Here is an 18,771-nt window from a genome sequence, read left to right on the forward strand (position 1 = left end):
CGCTGGGGAGGTTTGGCCAGCCTGAATACAGCCCTCAGCCCTTCACCCAGACTGGCCAGGCACCCCAGTGGAGACCCCCACCCTGAAGGGCAAACCAGCCGGGCCCCACCCATGCATCAGGCCTCTATCCTATATAATAAAAGGGTAATATGCAAACTGACCCTAACAGCAGAAAGACTGGGAATGACTGGTCACTATGACACACACTGACCACCAGGGGGCAGATGCTCAATGCAGGAGCTGCCCCCTGGTGGTCAGTGCGCTCCCACAGGGGGAGCTCTGCTCAGCCACAAGCCAGGCTGACAGCTGCCAGTACAGTGGTGGTGGTGGGAGCCTCTCCCATCTCCTCAGCAGCACTAAGGATGTCCGACTGCAGCTTAGGCCTGCTCTCCACTGGCAAATGGACATCCCCCAAGGGCTCCTGGGCTGCCAGAGGGATGTCTGATTGCCAGCTTAGGCCCAATTCCCCGGGGAGCAGGCCTAAACCTGCAGGTGGTCATCCCCCGAGGGGTTCCAGACTGCGGGAGGGCACAGGCCAGGCTGAGGGACACCCCCCACCCCCGTGCACAAATTTTTGTGCACCAGGCCTCTAGTCCTATATAATAAAAGGGTAATATGCAAATTGACACTAACAGCAGAATGACTGGTCGCTATGACATGCACTGACCTCCAGGAGGCAGACGCTCAATGCAGGAGCTGCCTCCTGGTGGTCAGTGCGCTTCCAAAGGGGGAGCGCCGCTCAGCCAGAAGCTGGCTCATGGCTGGCCAGCGCAGTGACAGTGGCAGAAGCCTCTCCCGCCTCCTCTGCAGCACTAAGGATGAGGGCTCCCGGGCTGCCAGAGGGATGTCTGACTGCCAGCTTAGGCCCATTCCCCCGCAGGGAGCGGGCCTAAGCCGGCAGGTGGACATCCCCCGTGGGTCCCCGACTGCGAGAGGGTGCAGGCCGGGTTGAGGGACCCCCCTTGAGTGCACAAATTTTCGTGCACTGGGCCTATAGTAATGTATAAAACAAGGTGAAGAACTGCCATTCTCCAGAGCATTATCCCAATCTGTTGAGATTCTGCTTTCCGGCAATTGTCAACACTGTGGCTCAAATAAACTCACAAAAATTCTTTACAGGTTTGAGTTTTTACATTAGCACACACATACACACGCAGGACTTTTGACAGCTTTTTATTGAAAGACCCTAACATAAAAGCAAGCTGAGGAAGGGGGGATACAGGATGGGGACCCTCCCCCAGACTCTACTCTGATTCCCATAAACATCAAGGAGAAAGATAGGAATCCTGAAAGGAAAACAAAGAATACTGAACAACCAGGCTAGGGTGTGCTCCATGCCTGGATCCTATGTCTGAACCAAGGACTAGGGAAGGAAGAAGGGACACCCTCTATCTGCCAGATGTCTGCCAAAGTTCACCAGCCCTGCCTGCCTCAAGCCTCCAGGAGCTTCCCCAGGAAGCGGAGGTTGAGGATCTTGAACTGTTCATCGAGATCCATGTGTACGATGCCATCCTCACCATCGATGCTCAGCAGGACCCCTGTGGCTTCCCGATCCTCGCCCAGGATGACCTTCACCTGGAGAGTGGGCATGGTGTCAGGTCCATGTCCACAGCCCGGTGCCCGAAGCCCAGTGCCCACAGCCATGCCCTTCCTTACCTTATTGTTCTTGGTGGGGGTGATGGGCTCCAGGTGCTCACTGGAGATGCTGACAACCTTCTCACTGTCTTTCAGGTACACAGAACACATGCCTCCCTGAGGGTGGGGACAGCCTGGTTAGCCTGACCTGCTCCCAACATAGGACTGATGCTCACAGGCAGGGGACTCAGGCTCAGTGCTCATTCTGAGAAGTCACTTTTCCAAGGTGACACAGGGCAGGAAAGGCCACAGCTAGACCAGGTTCCAAGGCCTAGACTCTGTGGTATGTGGGGGCAGGGTGACCAGATCAGCAAGGCAAACACCAGAATGAAGCCACCTTAGGCCACAGGGACACTGATTCTCAGGCATTTAACTCTTCATGTCCTAAAATGTCTTCAGATTTTTCCATACACTTGCTCCTCCTGGGCCCTGTCTCAGGGATGGCCCTACAATCCCTCAGTCCCCAGCCAGACTCTGAACCTTGTCTTGGCTCCTTCACTGACAGCCTCCAGCTCTGAGGCCTGTCCATTCAGCCTCCTGAGCGTGTTCCCCCACTCTCTCCTCCTACCCCCCCTCTTCCGCAGGCCCTGTTGTGACCTTCCCCCAGCTTCCAGCCCCAGGCTCACCACCCATAACCTATCCTTGATAGAGCAACATAGTGAATGAATCCCAAACAACATATCTGATCCCTGCTTAGATTCTTCTATGACCTCCATGTCCTCAGCACACAGTCCACATTCCCCAGGCTGACACATGACCTGGCCCCAGCCATTTCTCTGGCTTCATCACCTTCCAACTTGGTTCTTTATGTTCCAGACATGATGAACATACTTCAATTCCCCAAAATGTGCCAGGCCTTCCCTCACCTCTAGGCCTTTGTGAGTCCTCTCTGTTTGAAACATACTTAACCCCTTCTCCAGCCACTTATTCCTATGCATTCTTCAGGTCTCAGTACAGATGTCTCCTCCAGGAAGCCCTCCTTGACCCCCTCCAAGTAGGTAAGGTGCCTTCTCTGAGTTTGCATAGCTCCCCTTGCCCTCTGGGCTTCCCATATTCCAGCTCTGGACACTAGGGCAGTGACAGGGGCATGTCTGATAACATGTCCCACTAGAATATGAAATCTGTGAGGGCAGAGCCAAACAAGGTGCCAGTTCTTCATCTAAGAACTGGGACTACTTAGTAATAAAACACAGGATTAGTAATTGAAGAATCACCAGGGCAAACTTTAAGCTTTTAGGCAGAGGTCCATGAGGAAGAATTATGGGGACCTCTAAGATATAGACCTGAAATAGCCTAGGTGCTTTCCTGAAGTAGAAGTTAACTAGACAAAGAATGAAAGGAAGAGAGTTCTAGACAGAAGAAAGTGATGAGCAAAGGTCCTGAGGCTAGAGCAGTGATGGCGAACCTATGACACGCGTGTCAGAGGTGATACGCAAACTCATTTTTTGGGTTGATTTTTCTTTGTTAAATGGCATTTAAATATATAAAATAAATATCAAAAATATAAATCTTTGTTTTACTATGGTTGTAAATATCAAAAAATTTCTATATGTGACACGGCACCAGAGTTAAGTTAGGGTTTCTCAAAATGCTGACACGCCGAGCTCAAAAGGTTCGCCATCACTGGTCTAGAGGGAACTCAGTGACTAAAAAATGCAGAGGCCAGTAGTGCTGGAGCAGGGAGAGCCCAGGGGCTGTGGGTGCCTAGGGCTGTGGGTGAAGCCAGGCACAACGGAGCATTCAGTCCATGTTACTTGAAATGATCTCAGAAAAGTATATCACAAAGTAGCCATACTCATAGGTGTCAATTATTCCAGGCAGCGGGAACCCCAGTCATGAACACAACAGGCTTTATGGAACATCCAAAGGAGAGGATGCCGGCCTGGGCCCCACTTACCATGACACTGCGGATGACCCCCGTCTGCCCCACCACTTGCGTATCCAGATAGGTGTCCCGCACTTTCACCTGGATGTCAGTGGTTACCCAATCACTAGAGTTCTGCTCAATGCCTGAGCCTGGTGTATGTGGGTTGTAGCCACCAGGGGAGGGGGCTCCAGGTGTCATCGGACTGTAGCCAACAGGGCTCGGACTGGGGCTGGCCTGTAGGGGAAAGAGGGGCAGTACTGTTGGGAATAGGTCATCTGAGCTGGTTGTCCTTAAAGGCCTGAGACCCACCCTAGGCCACCACCCTCAAGGAACATGCCAGCTAACCAGCACCTGATAGGCCATGGGCGAGGGTGTGGGGTGGTAGCTGGCCGGAGAGTGGGTGTTCTGGTAGCCAGCTGGGCTTGGTGCCACCTGGTGGTAGCTCTGGGGACTAGGGCTGGGCTGGTAGGAGCCTTGTGGAGAGGGGGCAGCATAGGGGGAAAACTGGTCTGTGTTGTACCTGCAGAGAAAAGGAGCAAAGGGGTCATTTGTTGGGTCCAGGGAAGAGGAAGTGATGGCACTGGGGAGAGTTTGGGCAGGGGTTAATTAGGGCTACCCCAGTGGACTCACATGGCTGGCGTGCCTGGCGTCTGTGGGTTGTACTGCGGGTTAACCTGCGGAGATGAGGGGTCTGGGTAGCCAGGTGTTTGGGGATTGGGTGTACCCCCATAGGCCTGTGGGGATGGAGTAGGTTCGTCGTCGAAGGCATACTCATATTCTTCCTCAGCCCTGTTGGAGAAAGAAGTCTGTTTAAAATGGTGATCCTAACAATGTAGCCAATGCTTCCAGAACAGCACTGTAACCAGACAAACTGAGGCAACTTCACCCTCACAACAGCCTCATCTGGAGGCCTCCATTTCATAGCTGAGGAGAATGGAGTCAGAGATTAGGTTGCCCAGAGTCACACAACCTGTCACATGACCAAAATCACACACACTGTCTCCAAACCCAGGTTTTAACATGTGCTACTATTGGGTCGGAAAGATTATTTTGCCACAGCCATGCCTACTCCTTCACAGACCAGCTGGGGCTGGAAGCAGAGAATTCAGGGTGAGCTATACAGACCCCTCTACTCCCCAGACACCCAGCATAACTCACACATGGCACACACTCCCATTAGCTCAGAAAACCTTGTGCCCTCAGCAACTGGTCCTCACCGTGATGGCGTATTAGGGTTGTTGGGGTCCCAGGCCCCACTCTGGGCAGGAGTACGGCTGCCATCATGCAGGGGTGTCTGCGAGCCATAATGCGGAGTGCGGCTGCCTGTAATAGGAGGGATGTATGTGTCCTTCAACTCTGTCCTATCTCCAGTTCCCCCCATATCACCCCTCCTCCCTGTCCCCTGGGGAGCACTCACCATCCTGAAGAGGTGTCTGAGAGCCATACATGGGTGTGCGGGAGCCAGAACCATACATGGGTGTCTGGGAGCCATACATGGGCGTCCGCCCATAGGTTGAGTTCATGCCACCCGGGCGCCGTGAGCCCCTGTGGACAGAGACAACTAATGGGATGAGTAGGCCTTCTCACCACGTGATAACCCACTCCCAGCCCTGCCCTACTCCGTCCCAGCCCGTACACTGTGGTGAGCCGCTGACGGTCTACAGAGATGGTCTGGCAGGTAGAATGCAGCTCCACTCGGGCTGTAGACTCTGTGGCATCCTTCACCACACCAATGTAGCCTGGTGGAGAGTAGGTCAGACTGGGTGGGGCTCTCCTTCACCATGCCCCCTCCCCAGGCCTCCACATGGCCTTCGAAGATCACCTTTATAGGGCCCCTGGGAGATGCGCACAGTCTGGCCGATGAGCTCATTGTCTCTTCGCCCCCGGCCCCTGCTCATGCCACCACTGCTGCCACCTGGGCTACCAAAGCCACCACGCTGACCTGGGGAGGGAAAAGAACATTACCATGCCCTCGCCTCACATTCTGTGCCACAGCTAGGGTACCCACAAACCCTCTCTTTAGTTTGACTCTCCTCCCCTGTTGGGTTAGAAGCCTTCTCTGGGGTTCCCATCACAGCCCTGACCACCCTGGGCTGTCACTAGGGGGTGAGGCCTGGTCTCCAGTAGCCTGTGAGCCCCATCTGACTGAGCCAGCCCAGAGCAGGCACTCAGTGACTAAGAGCTGAACCTCCCTCCACAATCCCCAGACACAGCCCCATCCTGACTCCCCCTCACCTCCAGCACTGGGGTGCATGGGGCTGCTGATCCGGGGACTCATTGGGGCAAAGCCACCCAAGGTGAAGTTGGTCACATCTCGTGGCTAGAGGAGGAACAAGAAGTGAACTGACAGGCAGGGTCTGGGTGACAGACTCCCAGCCCCCTTGCCAAACTGCCTGCCTGCATTTGAGAACAGTTCCTACTTGAACCTTCCAGCCGCCATCCCTACCTCCTCCTGGTGACAATGCCTCAATTTCCCTCTGGGGAAACTGCCACACCCCTATGCCATTATGGGCCTGTTAATCAAGAGGCTCTAGTCAAGGACTAGTCAGGAATTTAAACCCCTAGTGACACAAAAACTGCATGCCACGGACTTCATCATCCCACTGACAGGGCCCAAAGGAAACCACCTCCTAGTCCCAGCTACCCAGATCCCAGGCCTGATTTTTTTTCTGATACCCGGTTCTACAGAACCTTCCTGCAAATACCACCTCAGGGCCTTTGCACTTGCTGTGTCCCTGAGATATTCATGCGGCTCTCCATAAATATATTCAGGATCTGCTCAAATATAACCGAAGGCCTTTCCTTAACCTCCTCTATCTAAAGCAGCAGCCCCCATCATTCTCTATCTCCTATCCTTATCCTTTATAGACCATAGTAGTTAAAAAAAAAAACTAAGGAAAAAGCTAGGAAAACTTTCATTTATAAATGCCTAGACATTTTTCTCTTCAATGCCAATAAACTTCCTTTGGGTTTCTCACAAACACCAAGAAAGTAATGTAAGATGAAAATGAAATATATCATGTTAACAATGTATTAATGTATATGTTACCAGTAATATTTCGCCTTTAAAACTTACAGGTTTTTAAAAAATCAGAACCACTTTTCATTTATTAATGGATTAGAGCAGCAGAATAAATTTAAATTTCAAATTCCATCATGAAATTTTGTATTACTTTGAAAATAAACACACCTTGCCCTAGCTGGTTTGGCTCAGTGGATAGAGCATCAGGGTCCCAGGTTCGATTCTGGCCAAGGGCACATGCCCTGGTTGCAGGCTCGATCCCCAGTAGGGAGCGTGCAGGAGGCAGCCAATCAGTGATTCTCTCTCATCATTGATGTTTCTATGTCTCTATCCCTCTCCCTTCCTCTCTGAAATCAATAAAAATATACTTAAAAAAGAATAAATAAAAAATAACCACACCTCTGGCAGAGAGAATCCTCTCCTTTGTAGTCCACCTCCCTTTCCTGCCTCCCACAGGGGCAGCATATACACAGTTCTAGCAGAAAATATGCAAGTTAACCTAAACAGCACATATAACTCTCTAAGGAAGGAAGCTCTGTTCCATTGACAAGGACAACTGCAACAAAATTAACTACTTTTGTTTTTTCTTAAGGTTTTTTGTTTGTTTTTTAAATATTTCTTTTTATTGATTTCGGAGAGGAAGGGAAAGAGGGAGGAAAGGGGGGAGGGAGGGAGGGAGGGAGGGAAGAGAAGAGAAGAGAAGAGAAGAGAAGAGAAGAGAAGAGAAGAGAAGAGAAGAGAAGAGAAGAGAAGAGAAGAGAAGAGAAGAGAAAGAAACATCAGTGAAGAGAATCATTGATTGGCTGCCCCCTGCACAGACCCTACTGGAGATCAAGCCCACAACCACAACTCGGGCATATGCCCTGCCTGGGAATCTGAACCATCACCTCCTGGTTCATAGGTCCATTCTCAACCACTAAGCCACACCAGCAGGGCAAAAATGAAATACTTTTAGATAACTAGTTTTGGTAACCAGATTTTCTGAAATTTAAAATAGGTATTATGTTGCCCCCAAACTATTTTGGATCATTTTACAACATTCCTAAACGAAATAGTATTCTAAATGTATATTATTATATTGACCCAGGATAAAATTCACTTAAAGAAAGCAAGCAAATTAGAGTAATGGAGTCAAGGGAAATGAAGCAGGGATTATTAATAGCACCATCAAAACTCATACTGTTACCTCAGCCATACACCCAGAGTAAAGACTATTGCAGTAAGAAGTTCTATAGCAGTCACAAATATCAACTATATAGACTGTGGAACAAAATCAAATACTTATATTTGAATATGTCTATGTTTGATCATCTTAAAACAAAAGTTATTTAGATATACCTCATATTCAATGAAATCCTAAGAGCCTCCCATTAGATCAGCGGTTCTCTACGTGTGGGTCGCAACCCCTTTGGCGGTCGAACGACCCTTTCACAGGGGTCGCCTAAGACCAGTGATGGCGAACCGTTGGAGCTCGGCGTGTCAGCATTTTGAAAAACCCTAACTTAACTCTGGTGCCGTGTCACATATAGAAATTTTTTGATATCTGCAACCATAGTAAAACAAAGACTTATATTCTTGATATTTATTTTATATATTTAAATGCCATTTAACAAAGAAAAATCAACCAAAAAAATGAGTTCGCGTGTCACCTCTGATACGCGTGTCATAGGTTCACCATCACTGCCTACGACCATACTGCATATCAGATATTTACATTACGATTCATAACAGTAGCAACATTACAGTTATGAAGTAGCAACGAAAACAATTTTATGGTTGGGTCACAACATAAGGAACTGTATTTAAAGGGCCAGAAGGTTGAGAACCACTGCATTAGATGAATGAATAGTATCACTAACCAGATTAATGAAAAGTATAAACCAGCAGATCTATCCTCTCCCTGTCTGAACCAATCCTTCTTTAAAACACAGAATTAAACCTGGCCCTGTGTGGTTCAGGGGTTGAGCGTTGACACATGAACCAGAAAGTCTGGTTTAATTCCTGTTCAGGGCACACATGCCCTGTGGGGGGCATACATGAGGCTGCCAATCAATGATTCTCTCTCATCATTGATGTTTCTATATCTCTCTCCCTCCCCCCTTCCTCTCTGAATCAATAAAAATGTATTTTTTAAAAACACAGTAATAAATAAAATGATTACATTTCAAAAACCTTCCCTGTTAAGTCAGCAGGCAAAACACAAAATTATCACATTTACTAAGGAGATATCTTAAAAGTGAGGTATATCTTGAGCCTTGGTGTATTGGTTAGAGCTTCATCCCAATACACCAAAGTTGCAGGTTCGATCCCTGGTCAGGACACATATTAATGAATACATAAATAAGTGAAACAACAAATATATGTTTCTCTCTCTCTCAAATCAGTAAGTAAAAAAAAATTTTTAAAGGTGTATTTCTAAAATATAAGAATAAAGATAAAATTTAAAAATAAACAAAATAGCCGAGACCGGTTTGGCTCAGTGGATGGAGTGTCGGCTTGCGGACTGAGGGGTCCCAGGTTCGATTCTGGTCAAGGGCATGTGCCTGGGTTGCGGGCACATCCCCGGTGGGGGATGTGCAGGAGGCGGCTGATAGATGTTTCTCTCTCATCGATGTTTCTAACTCTCTCTCTCTCCCTTCCTCTCTGTAAGAAATCAATAAAAAAATAAATAAATAAATAAAAAATAAACAAAATAAAAATAAAGCAGCACCCCCCCATTATCTCCTTTTCCTGTTTTATTTTTCTTCCTAGTGCTTGTCATCACTCCATATTGCATGTTGTGCCATGTATGTACTTATCTATCTGTTCACCTCCAAAGTAACAGCTCTAAGCGGACAGGTTTGCCTCTTAGCCACTACATCTGGCACTTAACAGGTGCTCAATAAAACCAAATGAATGAATGATTTGGTAAACAGCTCAGACACCCAATAAACCTTTTTCTTCACACTTTGCTGAAGACCTGACACTGACATCTGCCCCTCTAATTCTCTACAAGTCCATTCTTTGTCTCTCCTGGGGTCAGTGAAGGCTGGAGAGCCAAGTCAGATACCCATTACACAAGGTGCCACCATGCCCACCTTACCTTCGAGCCCCCAGCCAGCACCAGGTGACGTGTCTTGCAGACAAACATGCCCCCGTTCTCCACCAGCTTTTTGCAATGCAGGAAGGCAAAGCTGCGGAAGAGATGGCGAATCTCACCTTCCCGGCCCTGGAGAAAAAATCATGGTCACTCACGGCTGTCTCCCACCCCTACTCTTTCAGACGCAGCTGATGGGCTCATACTTACCGAGTGAGGGCCGTCAATGACCTTGACGATGTCTTTCACATGGATGTTGTTCTGTTCTGAGTCCAGGGCCACGGCAAATCGGTTGTCCTTCTTCCGAGTCACAGCCTGGTGCCTGACAGTCACCACCTTCCCATACATATTAAGCACCTACAGAGGGAGAGGGGGGATACTGAGGGGTAAAAGTGGAAATGGTGGCCTGGAGTAAGGCTTCCCTTCAGTGGGATGATCCTTCCTTGTGGGAGACTGCAGGATATCTCGGTTCCCTGGCTCTGGGTCAACCAAAATGTCAGAGTGCCAGCCCCTTGGTACTGGGTCAACCAGTAATGTTCCCAATCAGACTCCAGCCCCTTGACTGAACACTGGGAACTGGAGAGATGGGCAGAGTAGATCTAATCTAATAAAAGAGAAAGATGCATATTGACCGTACCTTTGCTACGCCCCCAAGCCACGCCCACCAGCCCATCAGAGCAACTATATGCAAATTAACCCAACCAAGATGGCGGCCGGCAGCCATGGAGCTGGAGCAAGCAGGAAGCTTGATTGCCCCGGCGACGGAGTAAGCCAAGCTTCCCACCTGCCCTGGCCGGCTGTGGCCTCTGCTAATGGCAACAAAGTTTCAATTATAGAAGATAAATAAATCCTAGATACCTGCTTCCAGCCAGCCTACACTGGGAGCTTGGGTGGCTGGGGGCCGTGGCCAGCCTGCAAACAGCCATCAGCCCCTCCCCAAGGCTGGCCACACCCTCAAGGGGTGAGGTTCCCTGCTGGGGGGGCTTGACCAACCTGCAAACAGCCCTCAGCCCCTCACCCAGGCTAGCCAGGCACCCCAGCAGCGACCCCCACCCTGAAGGGGGTGTGGCCAGCCTGAAAATAGCCATCAGCCACTCACCTAGGCTGGCCAGGCACCCCAGCGGGATCCCCACCCTGATCTGGGACACCCTTCAGGCCAAACCAGCCAGCCCCCACCCACGCACCAGGCATATAATAAAAGGGCAATATGCAAATTGACCCTAACAGCAGTAAGACTGGGAATGACTGGTCACTATGACACACACTGACCACCAGGGGGCAGACGCTCAATGCAGGAGCTGCCCCCTGGTGGTCAGTGCGTTCCCACAGGGGGAGCTCTGCTCAGCCACAAGCCAGGCTGATGGCTGCCAGCACAGCAGTGATGGCGGGAGCCTCTCCTGCCCCTCAGCAGCACTAAGGATGTCCGACTGCAGCTTAGGCCTGGTCCCCGTTGGCAAGTGAACATCCCTCGAGGGCTCCTGGGCTGCCAGAGGGATGTCTGACTACCAGCTTAGGCCCAATCCCCCCCAGGGAGCAGGCCTAAGCCAGCAGGTGGACATCCCCTGAGGGGTCCCAGACTGCGAGAAGGTACAGGCCGGGCTGAGGGACCCCTCCCCCCGACTGTACAAATTTTTGTGCACCGGGCCTCTAGTATTAACATAATAGCTCATGTTTACCTGTCATTCTGTACCAGGCAGGCCCCTGCTAAATTCTTCATACAAGATTTTACTGAAGCTTCAAAACTTCCCTCTGAAATGGATGCTGTCATGATTCCCATCTTACACAGGGGGTGTCTCAGGCCAAGAGAGGGCAAGTGAGCAGCCCAGGGTAACATAGCACCAAAGTAACAGCTGAGATGTGAATCCAGAGTGCAGGGTTCTAAGCACTATGCTGTGTGGTTCCCACATCCATGAGGATGGGTGAAGGGGAAGAGGGTACCTGCAACACCCCTTACTTCAACAAGCACCGAATGCCAGGGTGCATATCTGACTTCAGAAATTCATGCACAACTAATTAAGTAGATGCTGCCACTGTCTCCATTTTACAGGTGGGAAGCTGAAACACAGAAAGGGTAACGGACTTGCCACTTGCCTAATCTCACATAACCAGCCATGGGTGACAGAGGCTGGTCTACAACACACAGCCGTCTGGGCTCTTACCTGCCATATTCTGCCACCTCCCAGGATGAAAAGAGAGGAAGCCCCTAAAAGTAAGTCCTGCCAATGAGTGCAGCACACACACCTGGAAGGTCTCCCGCTCCAGTCGCACGATGACACCCACGGTCTGAGGGTCCAGCTGTACCAGCTCCCCCCATTCATGTTGGCCCCCAACATCCACACCTGATGCCGTCTCTGAGCAGAGCTGCAGGTCCCGGGGGAGCACTTTCAGCTGCCAAGAGAGGGAAAGGAGTGAAGCAGGGCCCAAGTGGCTGGCCTGCCTTGCCTGGGTCTTCTCTTCTGAGCATATCCAGCCAGCTCCCACTCTTCTGACCTACCTCATGCATGGTGAGGTCAGAGAAGAGGATGACAAAGTTCTCCTCCACTCGCACAATGAGGCCCGTGTCACCCTCGAATCGGCCAGCAATCACCTTCACGTGATCCCCCATCTTGAAGTACTTCCTAAGTTCCTGGGCCGGGAACTCTAGCATGTCCTGGGGATTGGGTGTGGGACAATGAGCAGTTAAAACCACCACAAATCGCCTGCCCCACCCATCTTCAGTATCCATTCAAGTTCTTGAAAAGATCCTGGCCAAGACCTACTCCAGGCTCACACCAGACTACCTTAGGCCAGCGGGACAACCCTCAGACTGACCCAGAGACAGTTGAACTCAGACAGGATATCAGCGTAGACAACGCTTATCCCACAGAGCCAGCCTGTCTCCAGACATGACACCAGACTCGACACTATCTCAGACCCACCTGGAGACAGCCTCACCCTAAACCCACCATGCTAGCCTAGACAAGCCCTCGGACTCACGGATAGACACTCACATACATACACACTCCTACGCAAACTAAACCCAGCACCCACCTCAGGTTACTCATGGTTACAATGTCATGCCCTCATCCCAATATATACATGTGGACAGTAGGGTACCCACCTTGAGGTCCTCATGCTTGGGCATGATGGTGATCTTGTTGCCGTCCACACTGAGAATCTTGCCCTGCAGGTTGATGAGCTCACCCTCACATACCTCCACATTGTCCCCAGGTTGGAAGTTATGCTCCCTTTCCTTCCCTGCAGGGGTAGACATGGGGCTGACATGGGGGCTGCCCGCCATGAGCCACCTGCTCCTCCTTGGCCTTAGTTACAGACAAAAGCAAATACCTGTGCTCTCAGTCACCACCTCCAGGTCAATGCCCTCCGGCTGGTCCTCAAACTTCTCCAGCTCAGAGAGTGTGGGCTTCACACCCTCCGTGATCTGAGCCCCAAGAGACAAGGGGAAGAAGAGGACGTTAAGTGTCACAGACCAGCTGAGTGGGCTGAAGACAGTGGGAATTATTCCCCTAGAGCAGCCGTGGGCAAACTACAGCCTGCGGGCCGGATCCGGCCCATTTGAAATGAATAAAACTATTGAAAAACAAGACCGTACCCTTTTATGTAATGATGTTTACTTTGAATTTATATTAGTTCACACAAACGCTCCATCCATGCTTTTGTTCCGGCCCTCCGGTCCAGTTTAAGAACCCATTGTGGCCCTCGAGTCAAAAAGTTTCCCCACCCTTGCCCTAGAGACACTCCCGACTTGAGGGTTACCTGGACAGAACTGGATAACCCACTGCTCCAGGGCCTGGGCTGCAGGAGGGAAAGCTTGGCCTCCCCACTCCCCACTGCCATTTAGCACGACCCCCTCTGGGACCCTCACCACAGCAGACATGGCGAAGCTCTTAAACAGAAAGCCCTTCCGGCTGTAACGGTTCCCCTCGAAGATGAGGAAGTCACCATCAGAGGCAACATCACCCCCAAGGGACCTGGGATTTTGTGAGGGAGAGAAGATTGGAAGGGAAGGTTAAGAAGAGAATCTGCTAAAAAGGGACATATGTAATACTTTCAACAATAACGGTTAAAAAAAAGAACCTGCTGTACCTGTCTCCTCCACTGGCAAGGGGTTATAAGAAACTTCAAGATGACCATCCCATGCCATCCCAACACATACCCTCTTGGAGTGATCTCTCACAGAGAGGGGCACACAGCCCCCACCTTCCTGCACTCCACTGCCCCTTCCCTGCTCTGTTTGTCACCACAGCCCATCATGCTCTGATGAACTACTGTTTGATTAATCTCCCTAGCCAGAATGGTAGCTCCAGAGGGGCAGGAACTCGTCTTTTTTTCTACTTTTTCCCCTCTAAGTGTCTGCACATCACAGACACACAGTAAATACCAGTTGGACAAAATTTCAGAGTTAACATTCATGGAGCACTCAGCCCGTGCCTGGCCTGGACACACTATCTCACTGACTCCTCCCCAAAGCCTGTGACATCAGTAATATGCTCTTCATTTTCCAGGGAAATGAGGAAATGAGGCTCAGAGAGGCCTACCACATGGCCCAGCAATGAGCCGGAGTCAGGATTCAAAGGCAGGGGGAGGGACAGTGAAGCCTGTTCCTTAATTCCACTGGCCCTGCATGTGGGGTGGGAGAGACTTAGTTCTTGTTCCATGCTTCCGGAGTGGAGAGGGAGAGCCTCTCCCATTCCCCAAAAGGGAAATGTATGGATGAGCAGGCTGAGCTCCTCCTGCCATTCACTCAAACATCTGTTCATTCACATGGTGCATTTGGGAGAGGGACAAGCATGCTCTGCTGGGTATGTCAGGGCACTGTTGCCTCAGCTCGCTGGGGGGCAGGGAGGGGTCACTCTGGTTTGCTCTCTCCTACACAGTAAAAGAAGGTTCAGTCGGGTGGAGACCAGTGGTGTAAATGTGTCAAATTCACTCATGGGAGGTATTAGCCAGGTCCTTGGATCCAGATGAAAAGGCACATTCTAAAATGTAGATGATGCCCTGACCGGTTTGGCTCAGTGGATAGAGCTTCGGCCTGCGGACTGAAGGGTCCCAGTTTCGACTCCAGTCAAGGGCATGTGCCTTGGTTGTGGGCACATCCCCAGTGGGGGGTGTACAGGAGGCAGCTGATCGATGTTTCTCTCTCATCAATGCTTCTGACTCTCTATCCCTCTCCCTTCCTCTCTGTAGAAAATCAATAAAATATATGTAAAAAAAATAAAAAATAAAATGTAGATGATGAAAAACTGTCTGCCTGATTCACAATGGGTTCCAGAACAAGATCAGAGGGAAACTGTCACTGGCACCTCTTGTTTTCCCATATGCTCCTCTCCTGTCCTTCCTGTTGGAAATCCTGCTAGACCTGGAATGCTGGAATCCCTGAGCTGTTCTGAGTTCCATCCAGCTGGGGAGGGGGAGTGGGAGGAAGACACCCTGAGGGGTAGGGGCTCTATACCCTCATCTTGGTTGCCAGGATATCAGGGAGAGAGACTTTATAAAACCTAGCATGTCGATAAATCCCATTTCAATATATGATACCATTAATCATGCTTACTACATGCAAAGTGATACTCTGGGAACACATGCATATTAATTCATTCATTCTCCCTACAATCCAAGGAAGCAGGGGTTGTTATTATCAATGTTTGTAAGCAGAGGAAACTGAGGCATGAGGATGTTAAGTAACTTGGCTGAGGCTATACTCGCAGCTAACCACTCCCAAACTAAACCTGTCAGGGCTCCATCCCTGTGAGGGAAACTGCAAAGGCACATTCTGCACCACAACTCTGGGGACCCAACCCAGACAGTCCCCAAGGACACTCACCTAATCTTCTCAGCATCAAACAGCCTCTGTGGAGGCCGTTTAAACTTCTTCCTTTTAGCAATCCAGTCTTTCTGTGGAAGAAAAGGGGCAGGGGTGGGAAGGTGAGGTAGGAGGGCTTGGCCACCAGCTGGGATAAAGCATTCCCTCTCCCCCAGAGGCATCACATCCCCAGGGTACCAAGCTCATGCGGGCCTTGATGCGGTCATAGTCAATGCGTGGGATCATCTTCAGAGAGATGGTGTTTTGGCTGGGCTCCACATAATCCACCTGAGAAGAACAGGTGAGTGATCAGGAAAGGCCCAGCCCTCCCTCCCTAACCCTAGACATAGGAAAAAAAAGATATCAGGAAGGATAGGGATAGAGGGTGATGGGAAACCAGATTCCTGACAACTCCCAAATTCTCTCTCCTGCCTGTCTCCCCTCAACTCTAAAATTGACTATGCTTGCTTGACACCTCCACTTAGATGGCTAAAAGGTCCCTCAAACCTAACACAATGACAACTCACCTCCTGATTTCCCCCAAACCTGCTCATCTCTCTCTCTCCTCCCATTCCATTCTTCCTTCTGCTCAGGCACACCTAGGAGTCATTTTTAACTCCTTTCTTCCTCCATATCCAATCTGTCGCAAATCCTGTCGGCTCTGCTTTCAAATACTCTGACCTCTTTCCCCTCCTCTACTACTCTCACCTTATTCCTGAACCACCGTCATGGCCACCTCCACCGTGGAATCACTAGTCTCCTCACTGCCTCCCTGCTCCTGTGGTTCCATATAGTCTATTCAAGGGTAAATTTTTTTTTCATTAAATTTATTCAAAGGTAATTCTTTATTGTGGAGGGGGCTGTTCCATGAATTGTAGGATGTTAGCAGAATTCCTGGCATCTATCCACTAGATGCCAGAATCAACTCTGCAGTTAAAATAACCACAAATGTCTCCATATATTGCAAAAACACCCCTGGGGGTAACGTCCCCCTGCTTGAGAAAAGGTCACCTGAGTAATCCTATTAAAATCAAAGTCATGCTGTGTCCCTTAGAGCCCTCCCATCTTACTCCAGTAAAAGCCAAAGCCCAATGGGCCTCCCTGAGCTCATGACCTGCCACTCTGCTTCAGCTAGAGATGGTCCTATCTCACGTCACAAAACACTTCCCCAATAACTCCACATGCCTCATTCCCTCACCTCCTTCAGATCTTTACTCAACATGCTTTCATCACACACAGAATTGTCCTCCATTTCCCGTGTGCTCATGACAAAACCCAGGCTCGGCTTCACCTAATCTGAGTGGGGTGCTGCTCTCTGCACTAGGAAAGGGGCTGGAAAGGAGGAGGGGACAACAGAGGAGCAGAAGTGTGAACATGAGTCCTGACCCCCTTGGCCACCCAACCCCATGCAGAGGCACCTGTGCGATGTCATCCTTATAGATGCCTCGCTTGAGGCGGACCCAGGATTTCGGTTTCAGGTTGGCCACCTCCTTCACCACTTTGAGCACATCTGTCATCTCCTTGATGGGCACCATCTGCTGGTTCCAGTAGCCAAGACGCAGGTTGCCCACGCCCTCGATGGCCTGCTTCACGTGGGTCTGCTTATAGGCCTCCACGTAGATGTAGCCCTTCACATGCTCTGGTGCCACTACCGATTTAATCTGCAGGGGCTACAAGGCCGAGCCCATGGAAGAAAACAGTGAGACACAACTGCTAATAACAACTGTCACCTAAGCAGTCTCTCTTCCAGGAATGTATCCAACAGAAACATGTTGGCCCAATGACATGAATACAAGGATGTTCACTGCAATTGTATATTATAGTAAACAAATAAGACTGGAAACAAAACATACATACTAAAAACTTACTAGAATGTGAAGACAACCATGCTCAGAAGTTTACAGCTGTAAATGCCAACTTAAAAAAAGGGAAACAGCACTGGCTGGTTTGGCTCAGTGGATAGAGCATCGCCCGGTGGACTAAAGGGTCCTGGGTTCAATTCCGGTCAAGGGCACATGCCTGGGTTGCAGGCTCCAACCCCAGTGGGGGTCATGCAGGGGGCGCAGCTGATGGGTGATTCTCTCTCATCGTTGATGTTTCTATCTCTCTCTCTCCTTCTCCCTTCCTCTCTGAAATCTATAAAAAAATGTAAAAAATAAATAAATAAGCGTAACGCAAATAAACCTATTTAAAAAAAAAAGAATGGGGAAAAAGAAAAGATTAGAATGGGAACAAATGAAATAGAGAATAAAAAAACCAATAGTGCCACCCTAACCAGTTTGGCTCAGTGGATAGAGCGTCAACCTACAGACTCAAAGGTCCCACGTTCGATTCCAGTCAAGGGCATGTACCTTAGTTGCGGGCACATCCCCAGTAGGGAGTGTGCAGGAGGCAGCTGATCAATGTTTCTCTCTCATCGATGTTTCTCTCTATCCCTCTCCCTTCCTCTCTGTAAAAAAATCAATAAAATATATATATATATTTTTTAAAAAAACACAAAAAACAATAGTGCCCTGGTCGGGGAGTTCAGTTGGTTAGTGTCATCCCAATATGCCTAGGTTGTGGGTTCAATGCCCAGTCAGCCCAGATATAAGAATCAGCCAATGAATGAATAAGTGGGACAACAAATTAATGTTTCTCTCCCTCTCAAATCAACTTTTTAAAATTTTAAGAAAAACAGCAGTGAAGCCCCTACAACCAAATGTTGCTTCTTTGAAAAGATCAAAAGCTTTGACAAACATTTAACAAGAATGACCAAGAATAAAAGAGAAGGCTCAAATGACAAATTCAGAAATGAAAGAAATAACAAGGCAATACCATGGACAACTGCCTGCCAACAAATTAGATAACCTAAATGAAATGAACGTTTTCCACAGAAAGACAAACTACCAAAACTAACTCAAAAAGAAATAGAAAATCTGAGTAGGCCTGCAAGAAGCAAAGATACTGAATTAATAAAAAAAAACAAAAAAACCTGCCCTAGCCAGTTTGGCTCCGTGAATAGAGCATTGGCCTGAGGACTGAAGGGTCCCAGGTTTGATTCCAGTCAAGGTCAAGGGCATATGCCCAGGTTGCGGGCTCAGTCCCAAGTGGGGGGCGTGCAGGAGGCAGCCAATCAACAATCCTCTCTCATCATTGATGTTTATATCTCTCTCTCCCTCTCCCTTCCTCTCTGAAATCAATAAAAATATATTTTAAAAAACCCTTCCACATAAACACAAAAAGCCCAGAACTAGATGGCTTCACTGGTAATCTACCAAACTTTTAAATGATTAACATCAATTCTTCAGGAAACTCTTTTGAGAAGAGAAGGAAGCATTTCCCAATTCATCCTATGATTCAGTATTACCCTGAGATCATCATAAAAAAAA

The 18,771-nt window shown here is 49.3% G+C and overlaps 1 protein-coding gene across 4 annotated transcripts in view; it reads right to left on the reverse strand.

Moving 5' to 3' along the window:
- Positions 1-1,157: 1,157 nt before the first annotated feature.
- The window catches only part of SUPT5H (SPT5 homolog, DSIF elongation factor subunit), a 37,533-nt gene continuing 19,919 nt past the window's right edge, over positions 1,158-18,771 (reverse strand). For all 4 annotated transcript variants that reach the window (XM_059666562.1, XM_059666559.1, XM_059666560.1 and 1 more), the window contains 20 exons: positions 16,819-17,070; positions 15,599-15,688; positions 15,422-15,492; positions 13,466-13,571; positions 12,928-13,021; positions 12,701-12,837; positions 12,095-12,250; positions 11,842-11,988; positions 9,811-9,957; positions 9,607-9,732; positions 5,738-5,822; positions 5,325-5,444; positions 5,139-5,241; positions 4,920-5,047; positions 4,720-4,825; positions 4,133-4,291; positions 3,854-4,022; positions 3,533-3,736; positions 1,657-1,752; positions 1,158-1,575 (listed from right to left, as the gene is read on the reverse strand). In XM_059666562.1, coding sequence (XP_059522545.1) covers positions 1,432-1,575; positions 1,657-1,752; positions 3,533-3,736; positions 3,854-4,022; positions 4,133-4,291; positions 4,720-4,825; positions 4,920-5,047; positions 5,139-5,241; positions 5,325-5,444; positions 5,738-5,822; positions 9,607-9,732; positions 9,811-9,957; positions 11,842-11,988; positions 12,095-12,250; positions 12,701-12,837; positions 12,928-13,021; positions 13,466-13,571; positions 15,422-15,492; positions 15,599-15,688; positions 16,819-17,070 — 2,640 coding nt within the window. In that variant the 3' untranslated portion in view covers positions 1,158-1,431. The remainder of the gene's footprint in view (positions 1,576-1,656; positions 1,753-3,532; positions 3,737-3,853; positions 4,023-4,132; positions 4,292-4,719; positions 4,826-4,919; positions 5,048-5,138; positions 5,242-5,324; positions 5,445-5,737; positions 5,823-9,606; positions 9,733-9,810; positions 9,958-11,841; positions 11,989-12,094; positions 12,251-12,700; positions 12,838-12,927; positions 13,022-13,465; positions 13,572-15,421; positions 15,493-15,598; positions 15,689-16,818; positions 17,071-18,771) is intronic.

Source organism: Myotis daubentonii, chromosome 15 (assembly GCF_963259705.1).
Source record: "Myotis daubentonii chromosome 15, mMyoDau2.1, whole genome shotgun sequence".
Taxonomy (NCBI): Eukaryota; Metazoa; Chordata; class Mammalia; order Chiroptera; family Vespertilionidae; genus Myotis; species Myotis daubentonii.